At 41.1% G+C, this 24640-nt stretch overlaps 1 protein-coding gene across 2 annotated transcripts in view; it reads right to left on the reverse strand.

Moving 5' to 3' along the window:
- Positions 1-24416, reverse strand: part of PPM1H (protein phosphatase, Mg2+/Mn2+ dependent 1H) — a 194379-nt gene extending 169963 nt beyond the window's left edge. For both annotated transcript variants that reach the window (XM_065558065.1, XM_005303176.5), the window contains exon 1: positions 22962-24416. In XM_065558065.1, coding sequence (XP_065414137.1) covers positions 22962-23197 — 236 coding nt within the window. In that variant the 5' untranslated portion in view covers positions 23198-24416. The remainder of the gene's footprint in view (positions 1-22961) is intronic.
- Between the last annotated feature and the right edge of the window lie 224 nt (positions 24417-24640).

Below are 24640 nucleotides of genomic sequence, written 5' to 3' on the forward strand. Positions count from 1 at the left end.
TATTCAACAGGTCCCAAGTGGAGCCTGTTGCAGACAATGGGGACCCCCGGCCCTGGAAATCTGAACTCATGGAGCCCTCAACACACAGAATGAGGATGGGGGCACCTCCATGTATTTCTGGCTGCAGTGGGAAATCTCCCAAAGAACTGCTTCTTCACTCATCACCCATGCAAATGGGGAGCACTGAGCCCTTAATAATCACCTACAGCATGTACTTCACATATGGGTTTGTCTTAAAACACTTACCTTAAGAGCACCAAGGCAACTGGTTTTACTGCCTTGTAAAGTTTCCAAGTTTATGTTTCATTTCCCAGGAAATGACTAAGGGGGAAAAAACAAAAATGGAGCAAGGAGCAATCGTTATCCAGGAGAACTGGCGGTAACCAAGATAACAGCAAGAAAATTGGAAGAGAATTTCTAACACCAATAAAGCCAGCTACAGAAGAGTACTTTTAATTCATATTTGCAAGTTAAAATAATTTGAATAATATTAAAAAAAAACAGGATAGAAGCGGTTTTGGCTAAAAGGCAAATAACTAATAACTTTCCTTTTTCTTTAACAAGGAACATAACTTAATTAACCAGGCTTCACAAAGGAACAGCATGTGCCATCAAGCTCTGCTGCAAAAGGAATACTTGGCTGAAGGCTGCTTGCTTCCTGCCCCCTGCCCCACAGCAGCAAGGCATTGTGTACACAGGACAAGGAGGAAAACACTCACTCTCACTCAGTCAGCACATGCATCTAGAAGTGGAGAGTGCTCACAACCCAATGCCCCTGTGACATGAAAAGCAGACTTCAGATCAGTGCACTACCAGAGCTGCACTGAAATCTAGATAGTTTAGATACTTCCTGTTTAGATACTTCCTGTCTCTCTGTATTTCCTCAAAGATTTCCCACCACTTCTAAACTAAACTAAACTAAGGCAAAATCTGAACTTCCCATCTTCTCCTAAACTCTCCCCCTTCTGCATTACCTGGAAAAGTCCACTATCCCTGATGTAGTTTAACCTGCAACATAACCAATCTCACAGAGCCCATTGGAGGATTAGTTCCTGTTCAATTTAAAATTCTTTCCTTTGGCATGCTCTCATTGCGATGTTGATCATTTTCATCCCAAATCAGCAGCCCAATAAGGACTTCCATACCATGCAGATCAGAGATCCAAGAGATGATGCTTTAGAATAATTCTGGTGACAAAGTAATCCTGATATACCCTTAAATTTGTATCTATCCCAAGGGGGTGGTATACAGTGCAGAGTTTTGCACTTTCTGTACTGAGTCAGACCTGATAAAACCTTTGGCTTGCATTGAAAGCTGAAAATATTTTTACATTTTCCAGTCTAGCCAAGACCTCCTCAAGTATTTCCATGGGGGTAACACTCACATTGAAGGTCTAATTTGAATTTTCTAGATCTATTTGAATCCTTAACTAGTCTGGTTTTATTACCATGACCACACTGTTTACTTAGGTATAAGAACATAAGAATGGCCCTACTGGGTCAGACCAAAGGTCCATGTAGCCCAGTATCCTGTCTTCTGACAGTGGCCAGTGCCAGGTGCCCCAGAGGGGATGAACAGAACAGGTAATCATCAAGTGATACATCCTGTCGCTCATTCCCAGCTTCTGGCAAACAGAAGCTAGGGACACCATTTCTGGCTAATAGCCATTGATGGACCGATCCTCCATGAATTTATCTAGTTCTTTTTTGAACCCTGTTATGGTCTTGGCCTTCACAACATCCTCTGGCAAGGAGTTCCACAGGTTGACTGTACGTTGTGTGAAGAAATATTCTTTTGTTTGTTTTAAACCTGCTGCCTATTAATTTCATTTGGTGATCCCTAGTTCTTGTGTTATGAGTAGTAAACAACACTTCCTTATCTACAAAAACAACAAGGAGTCTGGTGGCACCTTAAAGACTAACAGATTTATTTGGGCATAATCTTTCGTGGGTAAAACCTCACTTCTTCGGATGCATAGAGTGAAAGTTATAGATGCAGACATTATATACTGACACATGGAGAGCAGGGAGCTACTTCGCAAGTGGAGAACCAGTGTTGACAGGGCCAACGAAAGCTTATGCCCAAATAAATTTGTTAGTCTTTAAGGTGCCACCAGACTCCTTGTTGTTTTTGTAGATACAGACTAATACAGCTACCCCCTGATACTTGACTTCCTTATCTACTTTCTCTACATCAGTCATGATTTTATGGACCTCAATCATATCTCACCTTAGCTGTCTCTTTTCCAAGCTGAAAAGTCCCCGTCTTATTACTCTCTCCTCATATGGAAGCAGTTCCATACCCCTAATCATGCCCTTTTCTGTACCTTTTCCAATTCCAATATATCTTTGAGATGGGGCGACCACATCTGCACACAGTATTTATACAGGGGCAACATATTTTCTGTCCTATTAGCTATCCTTTTCTTAATTATTCCCAGCATTCTGTTTGCTTTTTTGACTGCTACTGCACATTGAGTGGATGTTTTCAGAGAACTATCCACAGTGACTCCAAGATCTCTTTCTTGAGTGGTAACAGCTAAGTTAGACCCCATCATTTTATATGTATAGTTTGGATTATGCTTTCCAATGTGCATTACTTCGCATTTATCAACATAAAATTACATCTGCCATTTTGTTGCCCAGTCACCCAGTTTTGAGAGATCCTTTTATAGCTCTTTGCATCTGCCTGAATCTTAACTATCTTTAGTAGTTTTGCACCACCTCACTTTTTACCCCTTTTTCCAGATCATTTATGAATATGTTGAATAGGACTCCTCCCAGAACAGACCCCTGCGGGACACCACGATTTACCTCTCTCCATTCTGAAAACTGACAGGTGATGTCTGTATTTGTGTAACAGCATCTAATTTAACCATCTGGTCTAATTTCGCTTTTACTTTACTGCTCACTGCTAATAGGACATGATAAGATATACATTTCTGGTCACACACTAGAACTATATCAGTGTAATGCATTATAGCCTCAAAATGTCCTTGTCCATTAAATGCCTCAATAAATTCCTTAAAATATTTTTTGCATAATGTTCTGTAGAAACTTTTTGCACTCATTTGAAATTTTACGCCCATCTGCATTTGCAGACTGCTCATCAACCAACACAAGGTATTTCCTGTTCCACCTTTAGTGAGTGGCATCTGTCCTTGTAAAGACATTCCAGTGTAGCTTTCCCACACGAACTCATTACGTCTCTCTTCTATTAAAAATGCTTAGTTTTCAATTTTAGCGTTACATATCCTCTCACTGTGATTGTATTGCATTCCATTCCAGTATTCATTTACTTTTTGTTAATTTCCAGTGCAACGAAGCAATCACCGGTTCCACTGGATATTATTAAATATATGGAAACCAACAAAAAGCTCTGTTTCTGCATCAGTATCTCCTCCTAGTTTTCTGGCTGCACGGTCATGAACGTATTTCCCTTTCTATTTCTTTGCAATTTGTGCTAATAGAAACTCTCCTGCAAAATGGTTAATTTTACTACGTGCATGAGACAGTGTTGGACACTACTATATTGCAAGTGACTCCTTATTTATTGCAAACAAATCTGGTCTCTCCCATTTGCTTACCCTTATCTTCCATCTGTGTGTCTCAGTAAGAATTTTTAATTAAAGGCACTTCAGTTCTTTCACTTCTTAAAACTTTCATTTGGGAAGCAGTTTTCAAAATCCATCTGTTCTTTACAAAGTTAAGTCCATTTATTGAAATTATTATATTATACTACAAATAATCCAGTCTATAATTAGTCCAACTGTTAACTGTTTCAAATTCATAGGATTTATCTACCTTACATAGGTCTATAACAATGCTCAATTGTCTAATCTGGCAGTTCATTTCTTCTTAAAAAAAAAAAGTCCTTCCTAAATGCCATTCTTGTGTGAATCACAATATTCTTGAAATGTTTGAAAAACTGTCCAGCATTTTGCAAGCCCTTCATGCTCCCATTGGCTTGAACTGCAAACCTCCCACGCTTCTGGGCCTGACACATGCAGCAGCATGGAGAATTTCACCTGCTCAGATCTCTTTGCAATAGCACTTGATTCCAGGAAAGCTTAGGAGTGCTGTACTCATTGCTTCCAGTTCTCTTTCAGGTCTCCTTCTAGATTAAGTGATTCATTCGCTCCATTTTTTGCAAAGATTTAGTTTTCTTCTGACACCCTGTAATAAGGGTGACATGTACAAGAGAGCTGGGAACAAATAACTTTATTTCATGGGTCACAGATGCCTGTCATGAGTCTGGGATACAAAAGGTTAAGACCCCTACCATATGACGAAGTGTCACTATCCAATTACTCCAGTAGCTACTTCCCATTCACCTACATAGAATTTTCCATGAAAAATTACTTCAGATGGCTACTTCAATGTAAATCCTAATACTCAAAGCAATACAACCAATTAAACCAAACATTTTCAAGCACATGTCTCGGACGCAAAGGGAGAGGTTGCACAGTGAACAAAAACAGAAAGGAAGACGTTTGCGTATGTTATTCCTGCTTTCTCTCTAAAATGTCTGTATTGCTATTGCTTTCAGAAATGTGGTGTGGAGGATTAAGCCAGTAAAAATTGATAGATAAGGAATAAAAATGCCAAAATCCCACTGGCAAGAAGCATCTCAACACAGATTATATTTTTATACTATAGCTTATCAGAGTTCTTGGCTCAGAGAGGGCAGCTCTTACTTCTGTATCCCGTAATCAAAGTCACCCTCTCTTGATCCAAAAATGTTGCTTTCCGCAATGCCTAAGTGATTATATTTTAAACAATAGCAATCAGTATGGACTGAATATATTTTAGAAGATAAACTATTTTTAAGTTGCCCAATGTCCCACCCATATCCTCATAGAAGCTTGGACATATTTCCTTCTCTACCATTTTATTAAAAATCCCTCCCCCCGGTGCTGGAAATAAATTGTTTTATCACTTTGTACAGCATCAGCCACCATCTCAGAACAGCTCTGGGAATGTTAATTGCTATGCTTCTGCAGACTCAGCAGGAGGCACTCCAAGATGTATAGAATCATAGAAGATTAGGGTGGAAGAGACCTCAGGAGGTCATCTAGTCCAACCCTATGCTCAAACTAGTCCAAATCTAGCCCAACCCCCCCTCAACTAAATCATCCCAGCCAGTGCTTTGCCAAGCCTGGCCTTAAAAACCTCTAAGGATGGTGATTCCACCATCTCCCTAGGTAACCCATTCCAGTGCTTCACCACCCTCTTAGTGAAATAGTTTTTCCTAATCTCCAACCTAGACCTCCCCCACTGCAACTTGAGACCATTGCTCCATGTTCTGTCATCTACCACTACTGAGAACAGCCAAGCTCCATCCTCTTTGGAACCCCCCTTTCAGATAGTTGAAGGCTGCTATCAAATCCCCCCCCAAAATAAGCCCAGTTCCCTTAGCCTCTCCTCATAAGTCATGTGCCCCAGCCTTCTAATCATTTTTGTTGCCTTCCGCTAGACTCTCTCCAATTTGTCCACATCCTTTCTGTAATTGGGGGGGGGGGGGGGGGAAACTGGACACAATACTCCAGATATGGCCTCACCAGTGCCGAATAGTGGGGCAATGCTCCTACTAATGCAGCCCAATATGCCGTTAGCCTTCTTGACAACAAGGGCACAGTGTTAACTCATATCCGGCTTCTCCTCCACTCTAATCCCCAGGTCCTTTTCTGCAGAACTGCTGCTTAGCCAGTCAGTCCCTAGCCTGTAGCGGTGCATGGGATTCTTCTCTCTTTTGCCTGTCCTTTGTTTTCCGCTCACTTGGTTCACAACTGGCTGCTTTTTTATAAGGCTGTTGGCTCAAAGCCCTCCCTCCAATCAGCCACTCAAGGCCCACCTGAAACAAAGCACTCCCAATTCACACTTTTCAAACAAACAAACACACAGTCAAACAGTCCCTACAACTAGCTCCAGTGAAACAAATGGTCCCAGCAGACAAACACTCAGCTATTCACCCCACCAGGTTACAACACAGACCCCTTAATGCAGCACTCACCGTCGCTCCTCTCAGATGGTTCCCCGGCAAACTCCCAGTTTGCCTGTCCTCTGTTAGCCATTTTGGTCTCTGACTAAAAAATGGTGGTTATTTAAAACAAAAACCCCACATACATATATGGGACTGCAGGAATTACCACAGCAGATCAATTCAGTGGTCTTGCAAGTCCAATATACTTTCTGCTTTAGTCACCAGTACCAGATGCTTGAAAGGCAATACATTTTCAATATTATTTCTATCCCCTGCCTTATGCATTCTAACATTTTGTTTGCTAAATGTGCAGTGGTGGTCAAAATAAGCAGATATTTTCAGAGAATTCACCATAACAATGCCCAGGTCTTTTTCCTGAGCTGTTACAGTAATTTCAGAACCCACAGGGGTTCAAATTCTTCCTTCTAACATGCATTACTTTGCATTTATCCATGAGTTTCATCCAGTTGCCCATTCAACTAGTTTTATTAGGTCCCTCTGAACTTCAACCGTCTTCACTAAATAATTATGTGACCAGCACTTGCCACCTCATTGCTTATTCCCTTTTCTAGACAATTGATTGCTATATTAAATACTAACAGTCTGAGCACAGAACTCTGGGACACCCTACTGTTTGCCTTTGGCAATGTTGAATATAGGCCTTTCAATCCTACTCACTGTTTTCTCTTTCTTAGGGTATGTCTATGCTGGAGCTGGAAGCCTCAGCTCGACTAGACATACCCACATTAGTGCTCATGGATTTAGCACTCTAAAAACTGAAGTATAGCCATAGTGGCACGACCAGCGGGATGGGATAGCCATTCTGAGTATAACCCCATCTGGCTGCCACCGTCATGGCTACCCTTCTAGTTTTAGCATGCTAGCTCAGATCTGTCTACTCAAGCTAGAAATTACACCCTCCAGATCTAATGAGCCGTACCTTTAAGTAGTTTATAAACCACAGCAGAACTTTCTCTCTTCTCCCATGACAACTTAATACAATTTATTTGGACTAAGGAAACTTAACAGTTCTTCTTTATCCACTATTTTGCCAACATGCTCAAAAAAAGTTAGTAGATTGAATGGCTTCTTTAAAGGAAAAGCTTCTATAGAGTACATATAGAGGACAATGTGTAAAAAATTGATTTTTATTACTCTGTAGTATTTATCAGAGTACTTACACCTCTACCTCGATGTAACGCTGTCCTCGGGAGACAAAAAAATCTTACCGCATTATAGGTGAAACCGCGTTATATCGAACTTGCTTTGATCCGCTGGAGTGCGTAGCCCCGCCCCCTGGGGCACTGCTTTACCGCGTTATATTCAAATTCATATTACATCGGGCCGTGTTATATCGGGGTAGAGGTGTATGTACTACTGCCAGAGTACTTATGGTATTCCATATAGTCAGAAAGGGAAAAAACTAGAAATACTGCAGTAAGTTTAACTACTGCCAGGCAACAACTGTTAAGGTTTTAATGTCACCCACTGTATATGTATGTTTAAACCTTGATGATATTAGATTTTATTGACAACCTAGAGCCCAATCTGCAACCTTTACACACATACTAAGCATTTGAATAGCCCCAGTGACTTCAATGACAACTCACATGCTTAAAAGTTAAACATGTATATATGTTTGCAATATCAGGGACTTTAACTATACCTGTTTAAGGAAAGGGACATTTTCTTGTCTGAAAAGCTGCGTGTGTATGTGGTATTGTGTACATAAATCGTAACAATTATTGGTCAAGTTTTGTGTTTCATCTACAGTGTTTGGGAATGATAAACTGGTCAGTGTGGAGATGTCTGTCAGAACCTTTCACAGTTCTTCCCAACTGCTCACATTGCCTTGCCTGTATAAAGAAACATTTCAAGAAAAATCAATATGATGGGGAAAGGGTAATTTTATTTAAAGTTGTAATTGAACTCTATAGGGTCAGCAAGAGAAGGTCATGTGAATGTAAATGTAAACAATTACTGTTATGATCTCTGCACCAGCAATGTCTCTTCTTGCATTGGAATCAATGTTGTGGATCTTGAAGTTGTAGGCCTATGACAGCCCGTTAATAATATTGGGCAAAATTAATTCCAGTTGCTTCCAACTATTCATTCCTCTCCCTAGCCCCACAGAGTTTACCCAGAAGTGATAATACAGTGAATGTAAAGGGGAACTCAGGCTATTCAGATCTTTGAGAGAACCAAGTCTCTATTTGATTGGACTGCTCAGCTCCTTTGTATATATGCCACCACATCACATGGAACTATGAGACAGAATGCAAGTATAGACAGCACTGCCACTTCCTTGTTACTTCAACCACTAAATATGTTGGCCTGAAATTATTGAAATAATCCTCTTACGCAGTTCTCTACTCTCCCTTTTTGTTGTTTCCCCAGACAGTAAAATACATTTTAAAGGACATTCAAAAACCTGAGTCTTAATTATTAGACAGGCTTCTCTTAAGACGTGATCAGAGAGGAGATGTTATACAGTGGTTGTTTAAATTGCAGCCCTTATCCAGTCCTAAAACTAGTTTTTTACAATTACTTAGAAAAAAGGCTTTGAAGGAATGTTCTAGTTAGAAAACACAAGCACCTGGAAATTCCCTGTTAATACTGTAAGCAACTATTAATTCTTATTAGATTAGAGTTAATTTGTAAATGCAGTAAAATCAAAGTACCTCCCAAAAATGCAACCTTGACCCAGCCCTTTTATGTGTATGAGAGTCTTCAATTACTATTATGATCTCTGCACCAGCAATGTCTCTTCTTGCATTGGAATCAACGTTGTGGATCTTGAAGTTGTAGGCCTATGACAGCCCGTTAATAATATTGGGCAAAATTAATTCCAGTTGCTTCCAACTAATCATTCCCCTCCATAGCCCCACAGAGTTTACCCAGAAGTGATAATACAGCTTGTGTCTATATAATCTTTTAATTGGAACCTCTATTCTCCCTCCGCCTCCAGAGATTCCAGAGGCAGGCACAACCTGATATCACAATTCTGTTGGAGTCGTACCCCTAGGAAATTGAGGGGGAGGGGAGGGGAAGGAAGTCTAGTTCATATCGCAAAGAGATGATAATAATAATTCTCCCCAGCTAAAATTGTGGATCACTCTACAGCAACACAATGTATTGCTTAAAATGAACTAATGCAATCCTTTCAGTCCATCCAGTATATAGATTGTGTCACATGATAAAATCCTAAAGTCTTTGGCTAATCTTGAAGTTAAATATTATTCAATTAATTTCCAAGTTAGTCAGTCCTTTTACACAAAGGGAAATTTTCTGCAAGCTTCCACATCTTTTCTCTCTCTTGTTCATCACCTCAGCCCTGCCTTCTGCAAACAAACTGAAATTCAATCTCATGGGAAAGCAGTGTAAATTGAAGCACAGGACTGGGAGCCAAAACACTCCCAAATTCTAATCCCAGCCCTGATACTGCTTCTGTGTGGCTTTGAGCAGGTGATAACCTGTCTCGGTTTCCCCATCTGTGAAATGGGGGATATGATTTCTTTCCATATCTCACAGGGGTATCATGAGCATGATTTAAACTTCGTAAAGCTCTTTATTACTACAGAATGGTAGCATCTAAAGACCCAGACCCTTGATTGTGAGAGGCACTTTACACACAATCAAAAGACAATCCTTGCCATAAAGATCATAAGATAATAACTTCTAAATATTTTGTTAATCAACTCTGCACACCAATATTGCTTGCACACAGGAATACTGGTGCAGTTTTTAAACCATTCCTCACCTTTGACTCTCATTCTCCCTCCATATCTCTGGTATGTTGGTTTACTACTCCCTGTAGCCCTTTATTATGTCATGTTTCCACATAAAGGAGCAAATTTGTCTTTGATATGCAAACATATGGTTCCATACAGGCTATTAGCATCATTGGGAATAATATGTGCATCAATGAAAAATATTTCCCCAGTTTATTTACTTTGTGTACCAGAAATTGCAAAATTTAGGAGGGACAGATCTGAATAAAAATATTACATTTTCCCTGAATAGGATTAACATACCACTGCACCAACAATAAATAGCAAATAGGATCCCATCAATGTATAGCAACCGTTGGACCCACCAATATTTATGGAGCAATCATAGCCTGTGCATAAATTGTTTCTCGTTCATGTCGAGTGCTTGGGAATTCCCTCTATTGCAAAGTTTTACATTGTTCTTCCATTTCCATTTAGAAAGCTGAAAAACAGAATAACGTAAATTATGCTGAGTAACAATACTCTAGCATACAGTGGGTTCCAAGGGTTCTTATTTCCCACTGTAGCTAATAGTGTATATTCAAGGCTGAATCAGCTGAATTGCAAAATAATTCACTCACCAAACATAAAAGCACTTGGGCTATTTCACAACTGGTGAATTACAAATCAGAAACTTTTCTGAGACCAAGTAAGGAACAGGATTATAGCTAATCATATTAGCCTAGAACTGCTTTTTTTAAAAAGTATTGAAGTTAGAGATATGAAACTTCCCACATTTTCACATGCCAACTGCATTCTGTGAGACATTAGTTTATTAATAAGTAATAGAATTATCATCTTCAGACCTGGGATTTTAGAGGATTAGGAGGGGATGCTGAAATAATCCACCAAGAAGTACTTGTGGGCTCTGTGCTTTTGGTAAGGAGTAAAGAGGCCTTAAACAGACAATGAGGAGTAAATTAGAGGGAGACGCAATCTGAAAGAAGGTGCGTTTCAGCGTACATTTTGGAAAGGTTGTTTTGCAAAGGTATTTTAGGACACGGATCTCAATTAAAGACTTTCTTGGGAGGAATGAAATTCAGCAGCCCATTGTTCAGAGCATTTGCCCAAACATATGAGCTGGAGGGAAAGGGCTGGCAAGAACCTGGCATTCACCAGATTCCGGCAGTCTTATATTTGGTACCATGGAACTTTACAGTGTTACAGAAACAGTTACTGCAGCCACTTAAAGAATTCCAAAGTCACTCATCCATCTAACAGCTTTCACAACTTTATGATTTAACTCATGATTATATAAGCAGTGATCAATGGCATGATTTAACTTTGTGATCACTAGTTTTTAAGTTATAGAACTGTAAACATCTGAATCCAAGGATGTATTCCATACAAAGAACATTTATACAGTGATCCAGCTGCATTGTTAAATGCTCAAAATTTGATTTTTTTAAAATTTTATATAATTTTAGCTTTGGGCAGAAACCAGACATGGAAAACTTCTGAAAAACAAAGGTTGCAAGAAGTTATGACAAATTGAAGACAGGGGGTTAGAACGGAAACTAATCTGAAACTGTATCTATAGCACTCGGCCCAACTGTAGTTTATTTAACCACTGCCTCCTCTTGCCACATACCACTTACAAATATTTAACTCAAGGAAAATAAAATTTAACTTAAATAAAATTCTGGGTTAAGATCTTACACCAAATTTCAGTCCAAATGGTACATACCCCTGAAATATCAGATTTGTAATGGTAGCACTGAGACCAGGCAACATATTCATGCTATTTATAAGTGTCCATAACCAATAATTTAGAGAACTTGGAAATTTTTACTCGATAAATTGCTGCCTAAGGCCATGTACTGCTTAGATACACGTTTTTAATTAGAGCACAGCTGACAAGATCAGTTAGCATTCCCTGAATACTACCTCTTCCCAAAAATACATAAAAACTACGTTAAAACATCATGAACCATGTTTAAAAGGCTAAAGCTTACAACAGACTTTGGACCAACAATAGATGGTGACAGATTCAGATCTCAGCTACGCTGGTGTAAAACTGTAGTAATTTCACTGAAACAATGGAGTTATTAGGATTTGCACAAACACCTAGCAGATCAGCAACAGACCCAATGTGCTCAAGGAGAAGACAGCGAGGTACCATAAAAACAAAGCGTATGACCAATATATGCAGATTGCGATATAAACATTTGAGAGCGAGAAGACGGGTGAGTTAATATCTTTTATTGGACCAACTTCTCTTGGTGGAAGGTACAAGTGGGGACTCATGTGACTCAAGTCATGACCCACATGGGCTCAGTCTGCGCGCCTGCGAAGAACTGCAAGACCATGGCCTGTACTGCTCATGGCAGTCCACTGACATACTGATGTATCAGAATAAAACACCAATTCTATAGAATTTACTTTTAAGTGTAACATCTGGTATGATTTGACTAAGAGTCAGAAGAGCTAGGTTCTATCACCAGTCACATTTCTTCTGTGACCTTAGTAAATTAATTTAGGTCAAAATTTGCAAAAATTGGTCCTCAGAGTTAGAACTAAAGGATTTAGGAGCATAACATGAAGGTCATTAACTACTGGAACTCTGTACCAACGATTGTGGTGGTTTCTCCATCACTGGCAGTTTTCAAATCAAGATCAGATGTTTTTCTAAAAGATCCGTAAGACAAATCCAGCAATTTCCTGCAATATCTTTGGGTGATCTTACTATATTAAATTTATGTACCATTGTGGGCCACAGATTGTATGTACAGGCCTGTCACACCTTAGGCGCATTTAACATGTGCGATTTCAGCTTTACATGGTGGGCAAAAAACAAAACAAAAACAAAAAGAAAAATAATTTAAATACTGTTTCTGTAGTGCGGGCAATTTCGCCCTCCATTACATTCAATGTAATTTTGACTATACACGATTTTCGCTTTAGGTGCTGACTGCGGAACGTAACCCCAGCGTAAGATAAGACAGACCTGTAATTCCATGCTTCATCTGCTTGAATCAATGAAAATCCACCCCATGTTCCGATCATGAGAACCCCCTCTCGGGTCAACCCAACCCACTGCCAATACCCATCATGGTGCAATAACAAGAAGGATTTCTCATCCACCAGATTTTCAACTTGAAATGAGTTTGTGGTAAGCTTCTCTACTTGGTGAGCTGAGAAGTCTATGACCTTAAGGACTGATTGTGGGAACCGGCAGAAAATGTACTTGCCCCCAAGCTGGTATGAGCACCGAGCTCATCCAGAGAAGCTGGATCTGGGGAGTTCTAGGCCGTGTCCTTGAGGGAGAGAGGGTACTGTCTGCAATGCAGATTTGCAGCTGCCCAGTCTCCAGGCAGCCTATGAACACAGCCGAGCCACAACAGGGCCACCTGATTGGCTGAGGAACTCAGAAGGCCTGCTTTTAAGCCCAGCAGCAACAACTGATCTTTGGCTGCTCAACACCCCCCCCCCCACACACACACACAGCTAAAAATCTTGCCTGCCCTGCTCCTAGCCTTGATCCAGTCCCAATCCTGCCTTGCTCCTACGCTGCCCAATCCTCTCCAGCCATGTTCAGTTCCTGATTCCAGCTCTGACCCTTGGCCCTGACTCCAGCTCTGCCCAACTCTGTTCTGACCACTAGGCCTGACCACCCACGTCCTGGCTGCTGACATATATACTGCTTCAAACTGGATTCTCTAGAGAACAGACAGACAATGAAAGAACTTTTAGATAAATATCCTGAGTTTAAACTTACTTACTTTCTGATCCAGCAAGGGAAGCTCCAGTCCTTTCTGGGAAGAGTTGGAAGGACTTAACCTAATTTCAGGGGTAGGCTTGTTCTGAATTAACAGCTATTAGGAACTTGTAACCACAGGAAAACCCCTTGGTGGGGTGTGAAGAACTGACCACCAGCTGGAGTCCTTGTTGGAGTTATCACTACTAATCTTATTAGCATATGTGTAGGTTCTTTAAATAGGTTCTCTCTGTAATGCTTTCACCTTAGAAATAAATGTGCTTGCTTAGGAAAAGTTCAGTAACTTATTCCAATAGGCAATTATGCTGTTTATAGCCTCTGAGGAGAAGGCAAAGCAGGCCTCCTTAGGCTGTCTGACTTGCTAGGGAATTCACAATGTAGGCAGGGAACTTTGCAGCCTTGAAATACCCCCAAGGAGAGGGAGCTGGAACCCTGAGAGCTGGTGCCCTTGGTAGACCATAGATGGGGAATACAGGTGCAGTTGCCCTGAACTGTGACAATATGCTCTAGTTTAAACAGGAATTATTTCTGGGAAATTCAATAGCTTGTGTTATAGTATCTATGAATGAGATTACCCCCATGCATACGGTTAGGCACACAATGAAGTCTTTGGAGGATAAAGACCTTAGACTGGACCTTAAATCAGTGGGCTGGGAACTTCTAGGTGCTTAGCACTTCTAAAAGTCAAGCCACTGATTTAGATGCTTAAAAATGGATTTAGAAAATTAATCTGAAGCACCCCGTTTTGCAGGTCTTAATCTCCCTAGGTGAGATCCTCACTTCTTTCCCAGTCCCTTTATGCCAGGTAAAAGGGACAGAGACATAAAGGGGCCTTAAAAGCCGCAATTCCAGCCAGGGTCAGATTCCCCCAGTTCAAGAATTGTAGATGACTGTTGTGAGGCTGCCTTCTGAGGACCCACAAACAAACCCTAGCAGAGGGGGTGTGCCAGAATGAGGCTGCAGGTAAGAGCAGAATCTCAGGGATCTATCTGCAGCCCAAAGCACTGCAGAGATTCCAAACAGCACTGCTCACTACAGGCAGCTGGGAACAGACTACCATATCTTCGACAGGCCCCCAGGGGTTCCCCAAATTAGGCTGAGGGCCTTTCTAGCTCCCATAGCAGCACAGGATAAGGAGGGCTTAACCTTAGAGCCACCCTAGCTCCGTCTAAATTTCTCCCTCTATCTATTGGGCATGTTAATACAGTACTTACCTTCCATCCATTGGCACTGTGAAGCTTAATTCATTAGTGTCTGTAAAGTGGTATTAGAACCACAGATGGAACATGCTATCGAAATGCAAACAATTCTTACTAGTTATGGGTTATACAAGATAGTGTCTTATTTAAAAAAAAAAGTTAAATACAAATGACGACTTATTTTTTATGGTTTAACTGTTGAAATTTTATAATATTTATTTTTCCTACGAATTTTACCTGTTTTATTCAGGAGAAACTAATTCTCTCTCTCACACACACACACACACACACACACACACACACACCCCTCTTGTAGCAGAAGACAAACTGGCTCCATTTAGTTTTACTACTTAGTTGGTGATGCAGCTGCATCAGCAATGTCACCACAAACGTGGATGCTCTGAAAACTGTTAACTGCAAAGGGACCTTAACAGCACAGGGACACACAGAAGGAACCAAAAAGAACAGATCATTTTATATTGGTTCTTCCAAAGCAACAGTTATTGGAGGCTGCTATACATTTCTCAATGGTAAAATGGAGAATTAAAAATAAAAAAAATAAACATATTGGGATCTGGGAACTTCCTCCACCAGAATATAATACTTTTGAAGGAACATTGAGTCAAAGTTTGAGCCCAAAGCATTTGACAGTGTTTCTTATCCTACAGATATGTCCACTGGAGTTAATAAGAAACTGACGTTATCTCAGAGTGAAACTGGCAGACTGTTCTTTCGAAACAACAGGGAAAGACAACAGAGTAACACAGTTTTGCACCAGATCTGCTCCATTCCTACCAGTCTTAGAGATGGTAATAGGGTGGTACTCCTCTGAGATTGCTTATCAATGCCAGAGCTTCACGGAATTCAGCTAGTGAAGGAAGCCCCAGTGTGGAAAATAAGAATGAAAATTACAATGAACTAGGAAACAGATTCTAAACAACTGAAATGACTTGCATTGGCTTCTCAGATGACAGTTCTTTTATCTCTTCTTTAATTCCATGAAACCACAGGATCTCCTAGGAGACAGTTCTTACTATAGTTCAGCAGTCCTGGATTGCTGCTCTAGACCCTCTCTCTCCAACCTAGACTTCACAACTTCATTCTGAATTTCATAAGTCATAGCTCCAGCATTCCAGCTGTAGATGGGCAATTAAAACAATTCAGGGCTGTATTCCTATCTTGTTTCCTTCAGAACTGCATGCATTCACACTACACAACAATGAAAATGTTAAGACATATGATTTACCTTACTCCCTTTAGTTCTGAAAATGACAAAAGTTGTGCCGCAAAAGCCAAGTGCCCAAAAGGCATGGAAAGCACTGGTCTAAGCAGAGGCCTGAGAGCCAGGAACTCCTGAGACCCACTTCCAGTGCTCATACCCTTTGCAGGTCTCAACCTCTCTGCCTCAATTTCTTCACCTGTGAAATGGAAATATTAACCTACACATGCCCTTCCCCAGATTGTTTTGAAAATAAATTAATATTTGCAAAGCACTTGGCAGATTAAAGGCATTACATAAATGTTAAGTGCTAGCTCTCATGGGAGGAGTGGACTTTCTAAAGCCCTTGTAAATATGTCATTTCTGTAGTCTGTTTTGCAGGAGGCTGAAGGAATATGGGGTTGAAGAGAAGTTTAATATATTACATTACATAAGAAGACCACATACCCAGAGGATTTGAATTTTAAAGTAATTCATCAGGCCATACTTTAAATCTAGTGCTCTCAACTAAAGAAGGAAACCAAGAATTCATCGTTCTCTATAATTTAAATCAAATACTGAAATTCAACTTTGTGTGTGTTCATCCCTGAGTAGACAGAGGCCAGGAGAACAAGAGCAGGGGGCTTGTTTCAGAGTTCTTCTTTTATCATATGTACTTCTTACTGAAATCACAGAATTAGCACTGCCTATAAGAAACCTGTTTACAGTGGGAACATGAGTCATGCTCCTAACTGACTATTGGAAACAGCAGCTCCCAGTAATGATAAACTACTTTTAATTCACATGAGCACAACTGCTGTGTTATCTCCTGTTAAAAGTGTGGTCTGGGGGTTAGAACAAGTGACTGGGAGTCAGGACTTATAGGTTCTATTCCAGACTCTTCCATCAACCGTAGACAAGTAATAACCTCAGTTTTGGCATGGTTGAAATAATAGTACTTTCCTACCTCAGAGGGTTGTTACAAGGCTTAATGTAATGTTAAGATCCTAAGTATTTTCATATGAAGGGTAATTCAAGTCATTCCTATACAACATATCTTCACTATCTTGTCTCAGAAGTTAGAAACTTTGGGCTGGCACTTTCAGTCTTTATATTTTGATCTTTAGTCTTTCAAGCAACATTCTTGTACACCCAGCTTAAAGGCAATGAATCTGAGTAAGTAATACAGTAAGAAAAAATTAATTGCAATGTCATCAGCTTAAGAAAAGGACCAGCACATCAAGAAAAAAAATCATATCCTGTTTTTCCTCCCTGTTTCCACAAAATTATTGCTGTAACAACGTGGCACTATAATGATGCTGTATAAGGCAACAGTTACACAATACTTCACCTAGAGCTCTACATCCATTATGGGTCAGTGATAACCACACCGCAGAGAAAATGTAATTGCTAGTGCAGGCCTGCAGTGCAGAAAAAACATAATATTGCAAGACATCTAAAGTGTAACATTATGAAAAGAGGCCAGAAACACTGAACATGTGTTTCATCAAAAAAAGAAGAGCACCACTGGGATAATAAGAAGTCAGTGTTTCAAAGCTATTAAGGAAACACACACACACCCCAACCACCTTGCCCATACCAACTATTCAAACAAACAGCAGAGATCAAAGCACAATTTAGAAAGGAGTTAAGGCAAAATTTGCTTTTTGCATATGGTCATAGATAATCCAGTTCAGAACAGTATCAAAGACAACCATTGAATACTTTGAAGGGGCATCTACAGGAGTTTCTCAGCGAGATCGTAGGAAGGTGAGATACTGAGAAATGAGGAAATAAGAAGGCCAGACAAGGCTGGCTGGGACCTCATCACTTAGACTCTTATTAATTTACAAAAGAAATTATAGCACTGAGTTTTGAGCTACAAGAAATGCACGTTAGCATTTAAGCCAGTTGGAGTAGAACTAGAACATTGTTTTACTGTCAAAGCTGTTAAAGAATGATTTCTTAGTATGGGAAAGTGCCTGCTTATTTCCTGAATGAAATTCCTTCCGAACAACTAGCTGGGCTATTCCCCAGTAAGTCCAAGAAAAGTTTGCTAGCCCTAAATATATTCTGGAGTAAAAGAAAGTGGACTGACCTTTATTACTGTATTATAGGTTAGCCCAAAAACCTTAACCAGTACCAAGGCCCCATACAAACACAAAATAGAAGAAACACCTCTGTACTAAAGAGTTTCTGATCTACTTTAAGACAACAACAAATGAGTGTAAAACAAATGAAGAGAATGTAGGAGGAAGGATGAGAGTAAATGTGATAGGAACATGTAGTTATCTAGGTTAGCTATGTGCACAGCTAAGACACCACTGAGTGTCAAACAGGTTATTTATTTGTATCATATCGTTTTAAAATTATAAAGTTATATTAGTAGCCTTAGTTCATTAGTCTGTTTAGCAAGTGTGAAACAAGGCTGAAAGCAGAGTCAGCACACATTCTCTTGAGAAGAGGCTGATGGGACAGCAGTGTACATTGAGGAAACTGCTGTAAAGAGAAAATAGGAATAACTTCACAGTGAGCTTCCCTCCTATTAACAGGGTAATCTAAATAAGCAAAAGACCAACAGACAAGTTATGGATGGCAGAATGTAAAGCCATCAAGATCACATACCTAATGCCTCTTGAGAATGGCCCAACACTCAGGAAAACAGAAGGTACTTTGCAAAATGTCAGATGGCTAGATGTCAAATGGGAACTTTTCCATGCTCAAGCTGACCACTTCTCAAAAAAAGAAAGAAGGCATGTTAGGTAGAGAAGAGCAAGTGTATTTAAAACCATTCCTCTTTTTGATTAGAGGTACATCTAGGAAAAAAGAAATTGTATCCTGAATTGTTGATAAAAACATATTAATCCTTGATGTAAATCAACAGAAGTCAGTGGTGTTATATCAAAGAAACATTGGCATAATGTTTATTCTAATGTTACGAGTGCTTTAAGATAGTTTGATAGGCCTGTATCAGGTGAGTCAGAACATCTCTCATCATAAAGTAAAAACAAGCAAACGAAAAAAAAAACCAAAACACCACCACTGATTTGAGAGACCGTTTTTTTTCTTTGCACAAAATTGCATGAACGTTATAAGTTACCTTTGGAATAAAGGAAATGTCTAGTTGAAAGAAATAACTATCTTTTGTCATTCTAAAGAAAGGGGTGGATCTACTGTCAAAGCTTGATAGGTCTCAATTCTTCTGGCTGAAGTAACAGCCAGAAGGGAGGTTGTTTTCCAACTGTTCAGTGAATAAGCAGATAAGGAAACCTCAGCAAGTCCCTGCAGATCCCGTACTCAAATACCAGGAAGGAACAATACTTTACCCCTTGCCTCTAAGATATATTTTTGAGGATTTTTTCTTTTTTTGCTCTACATAGTATCCACATTGTTGTACAATTCCACCTGAATGGGGAATGTAGAGAATGATACCAGACTGCAAATCTCAGATTTTAAGAAAGGGTAGCTTAATCAAAATCAGAAACAAACTAGAATGTTGTCACTTAATTTTGCTGAGTTTAATAAATTGTTGTGTAGCAAATTCTTACAAATAAGTTAAATTGTGAACAAATCGTAACATTTCTGTAAAAGAAAACATCCTGAAATTCTAACATGGGAGATGCAAGAGAAAAGGGGGAAGAAGGATGGGTTGTTCCAAGGGATAACTCCAGACTTGACAGCAAATACCATTTCATTATGGCAATATATGGTGGGACCCAAGCAGTTACCATCATCACTTTAGTCACAAGATACTGAGAGATCATGAAGATCCCGTCTCTTTGGGGATCATTTATGGAAGAAATCATTGAAGTAAAGGCTTCCTTCATCTTTGTGACTGGAGACCTTATTTTGTCTGTGGCCCCAGTAGTTTGAGTTCAGCCAGTACTAAAATATATATCTATATAAAGATCCCTGTCCTATCAGAATAGATTCTAAATGCTGACTCAAATTTGTATGATGTCTTTAAGATAGATGCCAACAATAAAAGGACCTCTGGAGCCATAAGTAAACTGCCATGTCTATTACTACACATTATGTGAAATCTAAAAAGGATCCTACTATCTGTAATAGGAAAATTGATTTCATCCCTATGCACAGTAAGAGTGCATTTGCTTTCTTTACTCATGCCTAGATTTTCATAATTGTTGCTGATTTCTAGGTAGGGAACTTGTTTATGGAAAGAGCTGACAAGATATTGCAGTAAAGAAGTTAGTAAAGGGATTCCAATATGGAAATAAAGACATTGAGTTGATCACAGATAGAGAATTCTGCATCTAGAAGATGCACTTTAAAACACAATGGAAAAGGAGTTAAGGGAGAACAGTCTTTTCTAGCCTTGCCTCTTGAGCGAAAACTAGAGAAGCAAGGACTAAGTCACTTCCTCAAATATTATGTCATGAGTTACTGCACAAGGATAGCAGACTCCACGCTGATATCCCTTCAATTAATTACTAAGAGAGATCTCTATAGAAAAGAAAACATTCCGTTACAGTACGAATGTTAAAAAGTATTGTGGGAGGACTTAGTTCTTTACAATAAAGCAAATCAACTTTTTGAAAAAATACATTCCACCTTCCTATCCCTTTTCCAGGCAATTTTAAATTTCTGCCATCTCTATTCTTCCCTTGATATATGGGCATAACACCCATTATCACCAAATTGTATGTTGAGCTGAGGGAAGAACAGGCCATTTTATATATAACACCAAATACTGTCATGATTAAGTCACAAAGTTGTTAGCCTACATCCCCCCCCCCCCCCGCAAAAAATAAATTTGAAGTTGCCATTGTTTTTCTTTGTAACACAACAATTCCCTGAACCCACAACCATTTTCTTTGCTCAGTAATGACTGTTTTTCCTGCTTTGCAGTGGGAAGATGGTGCAATTTTGACATTTGCTTATTTCACCACAGCTTCTGTAACCAATACCTTGGTATTCTTCTGTGAAACCCAATTTTGAACGTTCTAGAAATTCGTTTCAGAGACAAACAGTGGAAAAGTTTGCTAAGGAGACTATTTTCCGCTCTTTCTTCAGCAGTGGAAGAGCTTCAAATGTCACTCGGGAGTGTGAAAAAACAGCAACACCCCTCTGAGCAACATAAGTTACACCAACAGAAATGCCAGTGTGGACAGTGCTATGTTGGCAGGACAGCTTCTCTCGCCGACATAGTTACTGCCACTCGTTGGGGATGGTTTAATTATGTCAACGGGAGAGCTCTCTCCTGTCGGCATAAAACGGCTACACAGGAGACCTTATAGCAGTGCAGCTCATCAGTACAGCTGTGCCCTATAAGCTCTCTAGCGTAGACACGGCATTGCATTAGATCCTAAGAGACAGAGCCTCACAGAAAAGAAGATACCTCTCTCCCAACCCCTGGATTGTTTGTAGCTTCTGTAATATGCATTGCTATTGCCATGGTTGGCCTTACAGTTTGTAATCTCCAGACCTCAATCATGCTCCCACTGAAGCAAATGGTAAAACTAATACTGAATTCAATGGGAGCTAAATCATGCACCAGCACATAACTCTCTCTGTAACTGGTTCCCTTGTTGAACAGTGGGATGGGACCTCCCATCCAAGCAAGCTCTGCACTTTGTGTCCTGCTCTTGAAGAACCGGCCTTAAGAGGTCACTTGCCTTGATTGTGCTTAAGACTGGAACTGGCTACTGACCAGATACACAATTCCTTCCAAAATAAACAGCAATGATACGACTCAAGGCAATGAACTATGGGCACTGCAGTGAGTGGCCAAAACTATTCATTTCTCAGCTTGTCTGTATCTTCACAGTATGTTTCCTTTCCATTCGTTTAGAGCTTGGGATCCTCAAGTCCCTCTTAAACATGGATCTCAATATAATATTTGCAATGGGAAGTCTTGGATCTTCAGTGCACCAGAGAGAGGATATTAGGCCAGCACAAAATGTATTTGAATGCAGCTAGCTCTAAAGGAAGCTGCCCAAGAACGTGTCGCTTCACCATTCCTCGTTAATAAGCGTCTCCACAAACTACCTAAATCAAGTTTAGTGTCGGTGCATATTTTCATTCAAGTCAGCAATAAACACATAAAGCTGCTCAACTGATTTATTCCCCCCCTCTTCCCCCAGCCCAATGCTGATACTCATTTTCAAAGAGTACAAAAGTCTCACTTTCATCAAATCCCTCCTATCTGGGCATTCACAATACATCCGGTCACCAGCAATTATCACCGAGGTTTAGAAGAGCAGTTTATCATTTTAATCCTTTGACTGAGGAAAATTAAGTATGTAGTACAGCTGTAAACATCAGTTGTGATTGTGCAGGAGCCTGAGATACAGGAGATGAGCTGGGGTGCAAGAGCACCAGAGAACTACTGTAGTCTCCTTCATTCCACCTTCCTAGCCCAGCTCCCAGAGCCAATATGTTGGAGGAAAGAGGATGGAAATTTTTTAGAATGGGAGTGATCAATGACAAACACTGGTGTTGCGCTCTGAGCTGCACAGGCCTGGGAAGGGATGTGTTAAATCCTAGTTCCCCATCCTCTCCAGCAACACAACCAGAGATAGCCACCTAACACAGTCCTCTCACTCAAACACGCTTATGCACCAATTTTGGATTAGCGAAAATTCTGTTATTAAACATCTATAAGAATTCCTGCCCCGGGGCCTAAAGGGGCAGCCCAGAGAGAAAAGCAGAACATTATTTTGCAAAACAGGGGGTTCACTTCAGGAAGGGAGAAAGCAGCCTGCCCTGTGAGAGGCTCCAAACAAGAGACCTACTCAACTCAAGACATGCACCACCCACCCTTAGCAGGGACAGAAACCATCCCGGCTAGATGGGCATGCTGGGGTGTGTGTGTGGGGGGTGGGGGAAGAGGGTGTTACAAGAGACACTGCCGGGCCCCCGGGGGCCTAGCCCCATGGCACGAGAAGAGAAGGGGGCAGGAGCAGTGAGGGGCTGATGTGCATTACCCTTGATGTGCCCGGATACCAACTAGCGTGTATGCTCCGCTGTCCCCCACACCTCCCCGGAGCGCCTCCGATAACCCCCCTCCAGGTGACACCCCCTGCCCGGGCTGCGGGGCAGACGCATGGCCCCGGGGAGGCTGCTGTACTCACTCGGCGTATCCCGTGGTCCAGGGCAGGCGCTTGGTCTCCTTGTTGAGGATGAGGATGGGCCGGGCGATGTGGTCGGCGGAGCACTCGACCTCGTCCGCAGACAGCCCCAGGAACTCGGGTCTCCCGTAGGGGAAGCGCAGGGGCAAGTCCGAGCCGCTGCCGTGCTCCGAGCCCGAGCTGCCAGCCATGATGCCGCCCATGAAATTGGCCACGGCAGACTTCACCCGAGTGAGCATGTTACTCCCGCCGGCCGCCCCCGCAGCACCCTCCAGCGCGGGGAGCCGGGCGCACCAAGGGCCAGCCCAGCCGGTACGCCGCTCCTCAGGCTGCCCCCGCGACACTTCCGCAATGGAGGAGCTGCATGGAGCGAGCGGCCAGGAAATTCACCAGCAGGGACGAGCGAGGAGCAGCGGCGGCTGTGGAGCGCTGGTTGCAGCAGCAGCAGCAGCAGCAGGTTCCCCCTCCCAGTGCGAGGAGCGCTGAACTAAGCCCAGGAGCAGCGGCGGCTGTGTCATGTGATTTACCCGGGCAGCTTCCTGCTCCTCCTGCTGCAAAAAAACTCCTGGCACAGGCTTGGCAGGGGCAGCAGAGGGGTTGGGGCAGTAGCTACCCCTTCTACCCCTCCCCCGGCAGCAGCAATGCAGGCACGTTAGGTGCACTGAGGAATGTTTTCAGGGGGGGAGGAGTGGTTAGGATCGTGGACAGGTTGGGGTAATCAGAAAGCTGGCAATAAAACAGGTGTGAATTCACGCCCTGCCCGGAGGGCTCTGGGAGCGCACCTTATGACATCAGTGATCCCCCTAAAGTCAGCTTGAATGAAGACATCAAAATGTGGCCCCGGCCAAAGTGATTGTGTGAGTGGGGTTCCCTTTAAGTAAATAAAGAGCCCCGCAATTAGGATTGCATGGTGGAAACAGGGAAATCCTGAGGCAGTGGCTAATTCTGGGGGAGATTAAAAAGAAAAATATTTCCCTATCATGGTAAAACGGTACGTTCACACTTTCCCTCTAACACTGCAATTTTATCTAACTGTGGGTTCAACTTTACAATCAATGTAGTGCAGCTAGTGTTGTGGGATATTTTATTTTTTAATCCTGTGATATTGAAATCAGGGATAAATCTAAAAGTCAAAGGTAGGAAGCTCAGAACTATCCTGACAAAAGGGATACCTTACAAAAGCCGTTGAAGGTCATATTTTAAAAGAATGTTTATTTACAGTATTACAATTTAATTGTATGCATTGTTATACTTCAAGGACTGGTGGCAGTTTGGATCAGAACTGCTGGTGTCTGTTGGGTTACACCATTAGAACCAACTTGTTAAAACATGTGGGTCATATATAGCATGTGCAGTTTAATATTGCCTACATTTGTATAAGGCAGTGGATTATATAATGATAAAGTTCTTCCTCCTTCCCTTATAAAGTTCACCACTGCACATTTTCCTGTTTTAAAAAAAAAAGCTGGACAAAGTAAGTCAAAACTTAGTCATTAACTAAGATCCCAATCCTTCAAAACACTTACATAGGCAAGTAAATGTATGTATGTTTTACAGGACTGGGGTCTAAGACCTTATTTACCTGTAGGCTCTCTTGTCTTAATTTTAACAACAGGTCATGGTGAGTGTTTTAGATAGGAATGATAATTTCTAAACCCCAATAATTATGTCTGTTTCAGAGC

Source organism: Chrysemys picta, chromosome 1 (genome assembly GCF_011386835.1).
Source record: "Chrysemys picta bellii isolate R12L10 chromosome 1, ASM1138683v2, whole genome shotgun sequence".
Classification (NCBI taxonomy): domain Eukaryota; kingdom Metazoa; phylum Chordata; order Testudines; family Emydidae; genus Chrysemys; species Chrysemys picta.